This window comes from Leptodactylus fuscus, chromosome 1 (assembly GCF_031893055.1).
Source record: "Leptodactylus fuscus isolate aLepFus1 chromosome 1, aLepFus1.hap2, whole genome shotgun sequence".
Lineage (NCBI taxonomy): Eukaryota > Metazoa > Chordata > Amphibia > Anura > Leptodactylidae > Leptodactylus > Leptodactylus fuscus.
Genome location: NC_134265.1, coordinates 282,123,782 through 282,138,254, shown reverse-complemented (window position 1 = coordinate 282,138,254; position 14,473 = coordinate 282,123,782). Strand labels below are relative to the sequence as shown.

At 39.4% G+C, this 14,473-nt stretch overlaps 1 protein-coding gene across 2 annotated transcripts in view; it reads left to right on the top strand.

Moving 5' to 3' along the window:
- Positions 1-14,473, top strand: part of NR3C2 (nuclear receptor subfamily 3 group C member 2) — a 294,278-nt gene that overhangs the window by 169,218 nt on the left and 110,587 nt on the right. The window contains exon 3 of one of the 2 annotated variants that reach the window (XM_075288112.1): positions 9,458-9,597. In XM_075288112.1, the coding sequence (XP_075144213.1) occupies positions 9,458-9,597 (140 nt within the window). Of the gene's footprint in view, positions 1-9,457; positions 9,610-14,473 lie in introns of both variants that reach the window. The other variant, XM_075288105.1, reaches the window with a different exon arrangement.

The following is a 14,473-nucleotide window of genomic DNA, read 5'->3' as shown; positions in this document are numbered from 1 at the left end:
TCTGCCGCGAAACCGGGTTTTATAATCCGGACACAGAGTCGGACATGCAGTACTCTGTGTCCGGATAAAAAAATCCAGTTTCGCGGCGGAGAGCCTAAAACGCTCACCGCCGCTCACGGCCGGACCCGGTCTATGGTTTCCGTCTTCTGGCATGCAGAAGACGGAAACCATAGAACGGAGACCCTGAATGCAGGTGTGAACCTAGCGTCAGTAATCAAAAAGTCCGACCTGATATAATTTTTACAAAAAGCTTTAGGTGATCATCGCTATTAATATTAACTATATAACTATTCCAAATACTCAGTGTTGTACTGCTACACAAAAGCTACGTGCTAACAGTGGCGGATCTGTGACAACCTCCTCACCATTTTCATTATCTATGAGATGGTCACAGTGCTAAAATATTGGAGCTAATGTTAAGCCTTGGTGACAATTCTAAGCATATGGATAAACAATTCCATGATAGTAGCAAACTAAACATCAGATGTAACCGATGCCTATAAAAACCAAAGTCTACAGCATGTGACAGTGTTGTGAAGTAAGCCGAGCGTTCACCGGATCAGTTCACATCGGTTGCTTTTTTCTGCTTTGTTGTAACGGTGCGACATTGTGTAACGGAGACAGTTATTTCTGGGCATGCCCTTTTAACATAGTCCCCTGTGAAAAAGTTCTACTTTCATTTTGTTGCCTAGCAACTGCTCGGTGTTTTTGTTGTATTTATTGTCTTATGTATAGATGATTATCTGCATAACATAGTGTCACTATTGTAGTGGTTGCAAAAATTACTGTAGAATAATAGAGCCATTATTTATTTAAGTGCTTCAAAAACTATGGGGAGAATAAAATGTTGCCTTTGAATCCTCGCCAGTAAAGTCCAGGTGTTATTGTTCCTTCCAAGTTAAGGACTGGATGTCGCCTCTAGCTCTTTTTTCACTTTAGTGTTGATGGCCAGAGGGGTTTGGCAAAAGATGGCTGGAGTGACATTCACTGGCTCAGCTACCTGCAGACATCACAGAGTAGGTTATTCATAAAATACTGCTCTGAAATGGTAGAAACTGGTTATGAATAGCAGGAAAAGACACTGTATTGTGCGGTGTAATTACGGTAGTAAATCACCGCTGGGTTCTCTCATTTAATCAGTGTAAATTAACAACTGAATGTCCAAGATACGTATTAATGCCGGCAGGGAGAGGCCGCCGCTGATACATAGTATTGTTGTACTTGGCGCCTTCTTTTTCATGAACATAGAGGTGCATATGAAGGTGCAAAATATATTGTAAAAATTGCAGTCATACTTCACTAAATTTACCTTTCACTTCAAGCTAAGTATTTCTGTCCTTGCTTTATATTTTCACTTTCTTTAGAACTTACTTCCGATGTTTGCACAAGAAAAGTATCAATAACTATAGTCACGTTTTTTTTAAAGGGATATGTGTAACCACCATTGATGTCTGTTATCAGTCTCCTGTCACCCTTTCTCTTCTAAGTTGACCAGGCACAGCAGTCTTCTTTTTGGTAGTCCCTACCTGGTATTGAAGCTGCTTACATTGTGAAACTCTGCAACTGTCCAGATTGTTTTACCATAGACACATGCTTGGCATTAAACCGGACTTGTTAACGCATTGGACCTGTCTGTTTCAGTAAATACTGTACTTGTATTCTCCATGAAATAATAATTTTGGAGCATATTTTCTGCCATTTCTCTATTACTCCTCCCAGAAATGTATGAATAAGCGGCCATCATTATTTTTGTCAATGGGTGTGTCTCTACGCCTGGTTCACATCTGTGGATTTCCATTCGGGGAGTCCACTTAGGGACCCCCAAATGGAAACTTGATTTGCATAAAAAGTGGTTACCTAAGGAAAGCCACAGACCCCTTAGACTATAATGGGGTCCGTGTGGTTTCCGCTCAGTTTTCCCGTGAAAGATGCAGAGAGAAAAGTGCTTCTTGCAGGACTTTTTTCTCTGCATTTTTTCATGCGAAGAGGGGAACGGAATGGCCTAAACGCAGATGTGAACTGGGCCTGACACTGTCAGTCCTGACTGATCTGTGTGCAATTTACAATCTACTGGTAACCCCTAGTTCTCAATCTATTCATATATTTCTGGGAGGAATAACAGAGGGATGTCATAACACAGAGCTCTAATGAAATATTAAATATTAAAGAAGTGTTATGTTATGAGGGTACAATTATTTACTGTAATAGACATGAAAGCTGTGGTCTGCTTTAACAGTGTGCTAGCTCAAGGTAGATCAAGGCAACTCCAAAACTTCAGTTCTTTAGAAATCTGTAATACTATAATAGTCAATGATTTGTTAATTGTATTTTTTTACTTCCCAATAATAGAAACCAAAACTTACATACAGAATATAGAATTGTACTCATTTATGAAGTGCTGGCTGTTTGTAGTGGTTTGGCTATGAATGCCGTGGCTTGTTACTTGTCATACTGCTAGGCTGTTTTTTCTTTGTGGCTTTGATATATCTAGTGAAACAGAGTAAGTAACAGAGCAGGTAATGCATACCGACCAGATGTTATATCCAGCTGCGGCTACACCAGTTATCCAGCATCACCGCTGTATTAGAACTACAGCGACCTGAAGATTTCTTAGTCATTCGACGCTGTTCTCTTCCTGTGCACAATCCATCCATGCGATATATTATGATGTGATAACATGCTACTACACTCTTTGTTGTGGGTGAACCCTGTCAATGCTGAGAGTTGTGATAGATCGATGTAGTACCTGCTGAGGAGTGTGGGAGGATATAGCTCAGGAGTGGGGTGCTCAAAGACTGGGCACATTGGCAGCTGCTGTGAGTTTCTCCCCATCAGGCCTACCCTGCAGAGCCGCAACAGTTAGAATGTATTATTACATTCTTACTAAACCTCAGTATCTATAAATTTATTACGAGATATGGAGAAAAAAAAATCAAAGCAGATTTGTTTCTGTGAACAAGTCAGGATTTCGGGAAAGAGACACAATTTGTATTAGCTCCATAACCACGCTCATCTTAGAATAAGAAATTATTCTTACTTGATCTTCCTGCATAACATCGCTTTAATTCATCAAAAAGTTTTTGGTTTATTTGAAAAAGAAATTTGTATATTGATGTCTTATGAGTTTCTCTGTGATGTAGAAAACATATTTCACTTGTCTCAAATTTATTCCAAGTAAATGAAATAATTTATCAATTTTCCCAGTAAAAATCTCACACATCCTAAATAGCATACAGTATCTGTTCTTAGAATTTGTTGTGTTACAGCTATAGGATTCTATTTGTTCCCAGTTAATTGTATATAGTACATTAATGCAGTACACCTTCAGTGAATATATTTAAAGGGGTGTCCCAAAGCTTTGATATAGATCGTCATATCCTTAGGAAAGATCATCAATATCAGATTTCAGAATCCTAACTGTGGATGAGATTAGCCAGTTTCCCATCCAACTTGTAGGTACTGTAAAATGCCGTGGACATTGCGGACAAATCGCCCTATTTACTCCACGCAGGGCCCCAGCCTTAAAGGGGATTTTTCAACATCTCTATTAAGTCTAGTTCTTTGCATCCTTGAACAGGTGCCGCTCCACTGATTTTGAAGCCATTGGAAATTTTCCTCCGGTTCCTACCATTCTAGAGCAGTCGGTGCTGTTAGTTTCAGAATAATTATGCTCTCTACTGTCAGGTGGGCTGGCACAGAAAGACAGGGACTGCCCATCTGACAGTAGAGGGCATAACTGTGCTGCAATTAGCAACAATGATTGCTCAGGAATGGTGGGGGCTATCGAAAAAAATTCCAACTGTGGCAGAATCAGTGGAACAGCGCCTATTGAAGAATGCAAAACTTGGAATTGTTGTAGGTGGCGAAAGGTCTTCTATAACATGGAACTCTCTTTTGTGCCCCTGTTAAGGTGTTGCTCCTACAGTTCAGCTTTTGATTGGTCCAGACAAAGGGAAAGTTTAAAAATCCTCTTTACCAATGTTCTTACCTTTAGAATAGGATTAGCATCTAGTGTGAAATCCCATTTAAGGTTGTCAAACCACTCTCTTATATGATGCAGCTTCAGTGTACACCAACTTTGGATTATGTTGTTCCCATAGACTATGCATTGTCTCTTACACAACTTCTTAATACTGCAATGCAATACAAAGGTGACACAATGCCCTGATGTGATGTATCCTAGTTTTAGCTATTTGTAATATTCAGCAGCAAAAAGACGATATTCCATTGTTTCAGTAAAATTTTGACAATACTGGAAGTGAACACTGTGCCAACGTGACCCTAGCATTTGTTTTTTTACAGATTAGTAGCAACAAAATAGCATAAAAAGAAAAGTAACATCAGACTTGGCTGTCAGCCAGATGATACTGTAGTACATAGGAGTGTGAATGCCAAGATTGCTGGATTTTCCACTAAAATTAATACAAGAGGCCTTTGTATAAAGACAAGTGTTCATGTGTTCTGGGTTATTCAGAGGTTATGATTGTCGTTTTGTTATTGATTGAAAAATGTTTGTGTTGCCTACCAATCCGGTTGCAACCCATTAACAAGCAACTAAGTTGTTGCCCCGCTGGTTCCTATGGGCAACCACCCCACTTTTTATTTTAAGGCACAGAATATTAACTAAAAATGACTGATGCGTTTATTTATTTTGTGGATGTTCCCCTATTTTTGTGACACACAATTCCATATACTGTGCACTTTCCAAAAGATTGGCAAATTCCACTCCAACTCCAGATTCCCTGCTCCATCTAATATTATGCATACTAGCCATCACCTCTGAGAAGACCAACCCCCTCAAAGGCCACATTTGGGCCAGGGCCACACATTGCGACAATGTTCCATTTTACAACACCCTCAATACAATTCTGTGGATACAATTCTGGCTAATCTTATAGACACAGAAAAATCCACATGGGAAAAGCTGTGTTTTCAAAAACACTGTCTCTTTCCATATAAGTACTGTATAATAGGGACAGTAAATCCGCAGAGGAAAACACAGTGTTATGGGGGGGGGGGTTGCAGTGCTTCGCTACATGCGGCCTTTAGTCTTAAGTACAATTTTTGAGGATCATCTCAAAAAGGTTTAGCTGTTTAACTATTACACTCTGGAGATTTTATATAGCATATTCTATTAGGAAAAAAAAAAATTATGGATTGACCGTAAGAATACTGTATGTGAAGGTGTTCTCACAACTACGCTCAGTAACATTTGTAGGAGTCGTACTTCTAACGATAAATTTCTTTTCTATTCGCATATACCATAAACCGCTGTATAGGTTTACCGTTGCACCTAAAGGGCCAACACTGACTTTGATGATCCCTCAACGTATGAGATCTGTAGTCATTGAGACAATAGATAGGTCTAAGGAGACCTCATAAACACAGCTAAATCGTGTCTGTTTAATCATCCAAGCCTTGGAAACTGCTTTTAACCAGTTACTTTGTTTAACTTAATGTTCATGGTGCAATTAAAGTTTTAAATCAATGGCCCAATACCCGGGGTCTCTAGTGCCTGAAGAAGCTATATATAACATCCAAGTGGCTATGCCTCTAACTTTATTAGAAAGATTTCGATATCATTTTTCTCGTGTACACTTTGTTGTTATCTCCGGTAGATTTTCTCTTGCGCCAGTGTTAACAATGAGATTTTTTTTTGTACTCTATATATTTTTTTCACTTTGTAAGACTAAAAAGCAGATCGTGATTGTTCCATTGACATATTCTGGTCATTTCTATAGCACTGAATCAAATGCAAAGTAAATATATTTTGGGACGGATCCCCACGTTGCGAAAACATTATATTACCTGCAAAGTGAATTCTGAATAATCCCATCCACACATTGCAGAAAAAAATCCACAGCAGAAATGCTGCAATTTCAAAAACGCAGCATGTCAATTATACCTAAGGAAATGCTGGCATTTTTTGTATAGGTATAATAGAGACAGACTTTCTGTGAAAAACTCTGCAGAAAAAAAAGTGACACGTTTCTGCAGCACTTTTTTTGCAGCGATTTGATGCGTGGGCCTTAGCCTTACTTTTGCTAGGATCAATTTTGTTTAAGGGACTTAGTCCTGTCCAGTTTTAATTTTATGGGACTTGAGCCATGTTCACACAGTAGTATTGTAGACTAGAGATGAGCGAGTACTAATCAAAATGGCAGTTTCGAGTAGCACACACCCATAGCAATTAATGGAACCGGCCGGCATGCAGACAGGGCCGGCGTCCTGCCACTTAACCCCCTGCTTGCCAGCCGTGTCAATTCATTCCTATAGGTGCATGCTATTCCAAACTGCCATTTCGAATAGTACTCGCTCATCTCTATTTGTAGACTAGTAGTGCCTCTGATTCATTTAAGATATTTAGGCTTACTGGTAGTTTTTTAAAGACTTCTCAAAGAAGTTGCTACTTTTGTGTGCCTGTCCACTTCATTAGGCTATGGGGTACGGATCTTGATATGAAACAAAGATATAAATATATATATATATATATATATATATATATATATATATATATATACACACTCACCGGCCACTTTATTAGGTACACCGGTCCAACTGCTCGTTAACACTTAATTTCTAATCAGCCAATCACATGGCGGCAACTCAGTGCATTTAGGCATGTAGACATGGTCAAGACAATCTCCTGCAGTTCAAACCGAGCATCAGTATGGGGAAGAAAGGTGATTTGAGTGCCTTTGAACGTGGCATGGTTGTTGGTGCCAGAAGGGCTGGTCTGAGTATTTCAGAAACTGCTGATCTACTGGGATTTTCACGCACAACCATCTCTAGGGTTTACAGAGAATGGTCCGAAAAAGAAAAAACATCCAGTGAGCGGCAGTTCTGTGGGCGGAAATGCGTTGTTGATGCCAGAGGTCAGAGGAGAATGGCCAGACTGGTTCGAGCTGATAGAAAGGCAACAGTGACTCAAATAGCCACCCGTTACAACCAAGGTAGCCAGAAGAGCATCTCTGAACGCACAGTACGTCGAACTTTGAGGCAGATGGGCTACAGCAGCAGAAGACCACACCGGGTGCCACTCCTTTCAGCTAAGAACAGGAAACTGAGGCTACAATTTGCACAAGCGCATCGAAATTGGACAATTGAAGATTGGAAAAACGTTGCCTGGTCTGATGAGTCTCGATTTCTGCTGCGACATTCGGATGGTAGGGTCAGAATTTGACGTCAACAACATGAAAGCATGGATCCATCCTGCCTTGTATCAACGGTTCAGGGTGGTGGTGGTGGTGTCATGGTGTGGGGAATATTTTCTTGGCACTCTTTGGGCCCCTTGGTACCAATTGAGCATCGTTGCAACGCCAAAGCCTACCTGAGTATTGTTGCTGACCATGTCCATCCCTTTATGACCTCAATGTTCCCAACATCTGATGGCTACTTTCAGCAGGATAATGCAATGCCATGTCATAAAGCTGGAATCATCTCAGACTGGTTTCTTGAACATGACAATGAGTTCACTGTACTCCAATGGCCTCCACAGTCACCAGATCTCAATCCAATAGAGCATCTTTGGGATGTGGTGGAACGGGAGATTCGCATGGATGTGCAGCCGACAAATCTGCGGCAACTGTGTGATGCCATCATGTCAATATGGACCAAAATCTCTGAGGAATGCTTCCAGCACCTTGTTGAATCTATGCCACGAAGAATTGAGGCAGTTCTGAAGGCAAAAGGGGGTCCAACCCGTTACTAGCATGGTGTACCTAATAAAGTGGCCGGTGAATGTATATATATATATATATATATATATATATATATATATATATATATATATATATATATATTGAGAGAGAGAGTACTCTACATTTAAGGTGGGAGTCAAGCATTGCATGGCTTCCAGGGGATTAATAATATAACTAACTGATATACAATAAATAAAGGAGAGGTACGTTGAGTGGATAATGGGGTGCCCTAGAAATGGAAGTATATTGTGCTGTTTGTACCTGTGGTTAAGACTTTGTGTTGTTTTTAGATTATGATCTATAAATATATTGTATTTCCATTAGTATTTTGTTAGCATTGTTATGGTCGGCACACGAGGGTAAATGTTTAATCACATATTACAAAGCCAAAGAAAGGTTTTCTTCTTGAGCGCCTAAAAAAAAGTCCAAAGTGTTAAAATTTTGGTCCTCTAATTTTAGGGCATGTCAAGGAACATATCTGTTTTTTTCTCACAGATTCAGTAAGAAAGTATAATACAATAAATAACCATCTGTGTACTGGGATAGTTGGGGGACAGGGAGGTACAGTGTGGACCCACATGAAGCATTTACTGGTGTATTATGGAATTACGCAACGCAGATCCATAATAGAGCTCTATGCACAAGGTCTCAAACAAAATGAAAAAAGTCATCAATTAAAAAAAGTTCAAAAGAGTCCATCACCCATGCGTTCTGTGGGAGTGAAGTAGATAGTCTGTTCTGTTCATCTCATTATGTCGGCAGTTATGGTCAAGTGAAGTGATTGGGAATTTATCTGACAGCATGCCGCAGACTTGATGCAAGAGAATTTCATTTCCAGCCATCTGTGTATACATGTTGTGCAAGAAACAGCTTTCTTGAACAGACTGACTGAATTTCAAGTTAAAGTGCAGAGATTTAATGCTGTTACAAAATAATAATTTCATTTTCTTTTAGTACATAAAGGGCAACATGAAAACCATTTTGTTAGCTGTGAGCATTTGTTTTTGCAAGAAATAGTTGATACAGTTGTGACCTTGACTTTGTTGCAAAAGCCTTCTTCTATATATGCTAATGAACTAATGAATAGATCATTAATACAGTACAGAATCATGGTATAAATGTCTCCATAAAAGCATTAGATGGTGTGTAAACAATAGCTTTATGGAATTATTACTTATTTACTATGTAATGAACTGTGCGCCCCCCAGTTCTCTCTGCAATTCCAGGGTTTGTTCTGACTCACCCCCAGCCCTAACACAGTGCATAGCAGTATAATAGCACAACTAGCAGTAGGGCATAGGAACATAGTGACTGTTCTATTCATCAGGGTTTGCAGAAATCCATGCACGTGCCGTTCTTAGGCCCGGTTCACATCTCCGTTTGGGCCATTCCGTTCCCATCTCCGCATGAGAAAAGCGCTGCAAGCAGAACATTTCTTTCTGCATTTTTTGTGCGGAAACCACATGGACCCCATTATAGTCTATGGAGTCCTTGGGTTTCTTAAAATAACTAGGTTTTTTTGCAGATTAGGGGGGGTCCACAAGTGGAAGTGAACAGGGCCTAAGATGCATGGAACTGATTTTTCAATCGCCACAATTTCTGTGAAATGCGTGAATGTACCCATAGAAGGACACACAGTACCTGGTTTAGTGGTTGAATCATCCATCTAACCTATGTGAAGAATGTTTATCTGTTGATGTTGTTGCTGACTAGTGAGTATGTAGGATTGTCACTGATTCTCTTTTGTTCTTTCCTAGTTCTGCACTACGGACCATGTCAACTGGGTCTTCTAGACCTTCCAAAGTTTGTTTGGTTTGTGGGGACGAGGCATCTGGATGCCATTATGGAGTAGTCACCTGTGGAAGCTGCAAAGTCTTCTTCAAAAGAGCAGTGGAAGGTAAATGTTCAAGTGGGTGATTACTTTTTATTATATACTCAATGTTTAGTTGTTTTCTGTGATTTCAGAACATTTATGTGCCAGCCTGTCTACAGTGTTGTCCATTGTGCCACTTTTAAATTGGTAACATTGTCCATTGTATATGTGTGAGATGCATTGTTCTGTGATGACCATTGTCTGCATTCACCCCTGCACATTCTGCTTTTTCCTTGCATCAGTTGGAGATTTGTGAAGGTTTATATGCTTATTTCTCTTAAAATATCAGTCATCTGAGTAATGAATAAAATGTCTCTTTAGACCACTCTAATAAAGCATTAGTTACCAGAAGGAACTGTCAGCTATCTTCAATGACATGGCAGTGACTTTAGATGTAAATGAAGAAGATAGTATTCCATTTGTGGTGATAATGATGATGATGATGATGTTGCCGATGATGATGATGATGATGATAATGATGCAACAACAATAATAATAAATGTAATCTATAACTAAAATGAAAGGGTTTGGTCAATTTGTACAATCCTTTAATCTTAGACGGGCCCATTAAATTAAGCTGATCACAGCATATACCAGCCCCCAGAAATTTTTTTGTAAATAAAAATAGGTTCAGTTCCTCTGAAATGCCAAAAGGGCCATTGATGACAGAGAACTAAGTTTTACTCTGAAATGCTGCAGTGTTTTGGAGAAAATTCTACAGTCAGTTCTGTTGACAATTAATTTTCTTTAAACTGCTTTTAGTTGTAGTGTGCTGGTTTACTATGCATTTGTTTAATTTAAAGGAATTGTACATAGCTAGCGAAACACTGCTGGTTTCTGCCAGAAACACTGCCCCACCCTTCCAGGGATTGTGCCTGGTATTGCAACCCCATTAAAGTGAATGGGGCCAAGCTGCAATACCACACACAGCCTGTGGATAGGATGCTTTTTTCAGAAAGAGGCTAGGTTCACACCTGCACCTGATCTCTGCTTGGTGATTCCGTTCCCCTTTCGGTATTTTTCCACATTTTTGGGGTGGAAACCTGCAGACTCCATTATAGTCTATGGGGACGATGGGTTTCCTCTGGTAACAGCCTTTTTAAGCTATGAAGAAGGTGACAGGCAAAGTGCTGGTGTCATGGTATATCTCCCTCAGATTTCTGACCTATGTGTAGTACAGGGCGGTTCTTGAATAGACTTCAGCACCAGGTGTACAGTAGGTTACTGAGCCATAAAAAGCTGCAGAGTCTGCACTTCAGAGCAGATGCTGGGAGTGAGTGGAGGTGCCGGGGTCTGTCCTGACACTGTGAGTCTGCTGAGAGTGTATTGTGTCTTTTTGGTTGATTCGTGTGGCTGGTAGCAAGCCACATGTACAGTTAGTACCTATTGTTTAGTTACTGCTCAGATGAGCAGGGTTTTGTTTCACATTATTTTTTGCCTGAAGTTAAGGCTGTATTTTACTTTGCTCCTTTTATGCCTGAAGTCAAGGTTTACTTATTTTGCTGGGTTTTTTTTTTCAATAAACCTGTTTGCTACAGTTGTTGTGTCCCTGTCTCTGACTAGTTGGGTTCACACCATTGCTGCTAACTGACCTACCTTCCCCATGTACTAGCACCTAAGACGTATGGGACCTATTGGAACTGCTGGGCATTGCTGTTCTACGCTGTTCCTGTAACTCCTATGGAGGAAAATGGAAGCTACAGAAACAGCATAGTACATCTAGCTATCCTATTTATGCAACTGTGACTTCTGGTGTTTGAGAAGTATGGGAACAATGTAGAACAGATCTGTTTGCTTGTTTGGCTTCAAGGACTGGGATGGGGTGCAGGTATTCCCATTTCGGCAACAATTTATAGATATAGAAATAAACTACTAAGTTTGCAATGTATTGCAGCTACTCTTTACTGCTAAAAACTGCAGACTATAAGCCATATAATGACCAGAAATTGTGTTGATTCTCATGTACACACACTGCAAATAATCCTGAAAAATTGAATTAAATGTTGGACACACTTTAACAAGAATAATAATCAGTTTAGTAGACTATATGGAAAAATCCTAAATTCATACTGTATATATTGTCCTTTCTCTTCTGCTCTATACACATATATACAATTAACGTGGTATAAACATCCTAATAGCCTATATAACAAATCCCATTAAAATACCCAGGAAAACATCAATATATGATGCTCACAATGCTTATATGTGTCCAAGGTTGAGTAATGATAGTTTAGATAGCTTAGCCAATTAGCTGAGCACTTAATCATTACCGGCCCCTCAAGCAGGAAAGATTGAAAAGGCAGCAAAATAACAAAACACTAACAAACAGCAACAATCCAATGCCTCTCAAAATCACGTCTGGAACAATTTATGGAATGGCAAGGCAAAGAGGAATGAACATAAATTACATATGTCTTGTCTGTTTGAGGAATGACCATTTGTACTGCAATAAATTAATGTGAATGCCAGGTGCTAATGTGAATAGGATTTTCAGACTTTCCACTGTAACTTACAAAATTTACTAAAACTTTAGAACCAGTTATTGTTAAATATGTCTTAGCCATTTCTGTAGTGATCAGCAACTCTCTTTCCATACAGGATGCTTCCTAGGACTTGCTCACATCACATTCATAAGCTCTATTTAACATCTATAAGTGGCACATACACATTAAACAGATGTCTCTGATGGATTCCATATGGTGGCATTCATCACTTAGTCCTATTTTATAAATTTTTCCCCTTTTCTACATTTTTTGTGTTTCTTAATTTGTTAAATGTCTACTATTGGTGAAAGTTCTGGACTGCATGAAGGCTAACTCAGCACCCAGACTCTTCTTCTGTGAAGCCATTCTGTTGTGATGCATGTGTTATGTGGTTTAGCATTGTAATGCTGAAATATGCAAGACTTTCCCTAAAAGTGACATTGTCTGTATGGGATCATTTGTTGTTCTACAACCTCTGTACTGCTCAGCATTGGTAGTGCCATTCAAGATCTGTAAGCTGACGGTGCTATAGACACTAATGTAACCCCATACCATCAGAGATACAGGCTTTTTAACTGTTCGCTCATGCCAATCTGGATTATGCCTTAATCTTGGCATCCATGATTTTCATAAAGAACGCCAAATTTTGATTCATCTGACCACAAAACAGTTTTCCAGCTTGCTTCAATCTATTCAGAATGAGTTTTGGCTCAGAGAAGACGGCAGAGTTTCTGGATTTTGTTGATATATGATTTCTTCTTTGCATGATACAGCTTTAAATTGCTTTTGTGGATTGCACAGCAAACTGTGTTCACAGACAATGATTTCTGGAAATATTCCTGAGCCCATGCACTGATGTGCATTACTGATTCATGCCTGTTCCGGCTGAGGGCTAGTAGATCACGAACATTCAGTATTGATTGTAGGTCTTGACCATTGTGCACATGAATTGCTCCATATTCTCAGAATTTGTTCATATTGTATACTGTAGGTGGTGTGATTTTCAATATGCAATTTCACATTGTTTTTCACAGACTGGTGAACTTCTGGCTATCTTTGTCTCTTGTGACTCTGCTTCTTTAACATGTTCTTTTTTTAATACTTAGCCATGTGACTTAGTTGAAAATTGACCTTCCAGCAGTTTTTCATAAGTACCAATTACTTTTCTAACCTTTTGCTAACGCTGTCTCATCAGTGAATCTCTAAACCAATGCGTTCTTGTTTTCTTTACATCTTACTTTGCATCCCACCTTTTTTGGAATTGAGGCTGTATTTATTTAGATCAAATGATGCAACTCACACCTTCTTAGTGAGCCTTCAGACAGAGTTTACGCTCCGTTCAATCACACGCATAAACACGTGTCAAACTGACCGCTGTAAAACACAATCCCATAGACTTCACTGTGTGCTGGTCTTACGCGCGCTACACATTGAAATCAATGGGTTTAAAAGCCTCCTATTGATTTCAATGTGTAGTGCGCGTAAGAGTGACACACATTGAAGTCTATGGGATTGTATTTTTCAGCGGTCACTTTGACACGTGTTTACGCATCTGTCTCAGCGGAGCATAAACTCCGTGTGAAGGCTCCCTTAGCACGTGAAAATTAATCTCCTATGGTAAGATCATCCACAAGCAGCATAAACCATACAGTAACAATGAATACAATGAATGAATGCAGCGAAAGGACACATAGAAATACTCTGAGAAAGACAATTAGGCATTTTGACTGGAGTTTTCCTGGAGTTTATTGACAGCTCCATTAGAGTTGCTACAATGCTTCATGTATGGCAGGGGAATAGCATCTCTCACTGAAAGATGTTTTTCACCAAATGAACATGTTGGAAATTAAGATGTTAAGAAAGACTTAAGGGAAAGTTGTCTTAGTACGTTAAGCAAACATAAAATCCAAGGAACCGGTATTATTGGAATAGGTCACCGCTCTCTGCTTATTGTTACCTTTCTGACGTACCGTCTCCAGTTAAATGAATCTGTTTCTCAGAAGCAGTAATATATGCCACCCTAAATTGCACATAGCTCAGTCCGCCTTGGTTTTTTCAGTCCTGAATTGATGACCTCAGTTGAGACGTTGGTTTGGGTTATTTACAACACCGATTCATAACTCTTGGATGTCCATCACTCCATGAAGTATAAATTATGATGTGATGCCGGGTTAATGAATAATTGTGTTCTTACGCTCATTTCTGGCTTTTTTGCACCACGTGCTCTTTTTTCACTTGATTTTAATTGACTCTGTGAATGAGCGCACAGTGGTCTGATAGCATACAGTGAGTGATTCATATTGAACAGATGAAAGACTTCGCACATCAAGGAAAATTTAATGAGAGAATGTGGTTGGAATCATTTAATTGATTTGGTATTTCCTCCCTTTTCTCCTAAATGCCAAGGAAACATA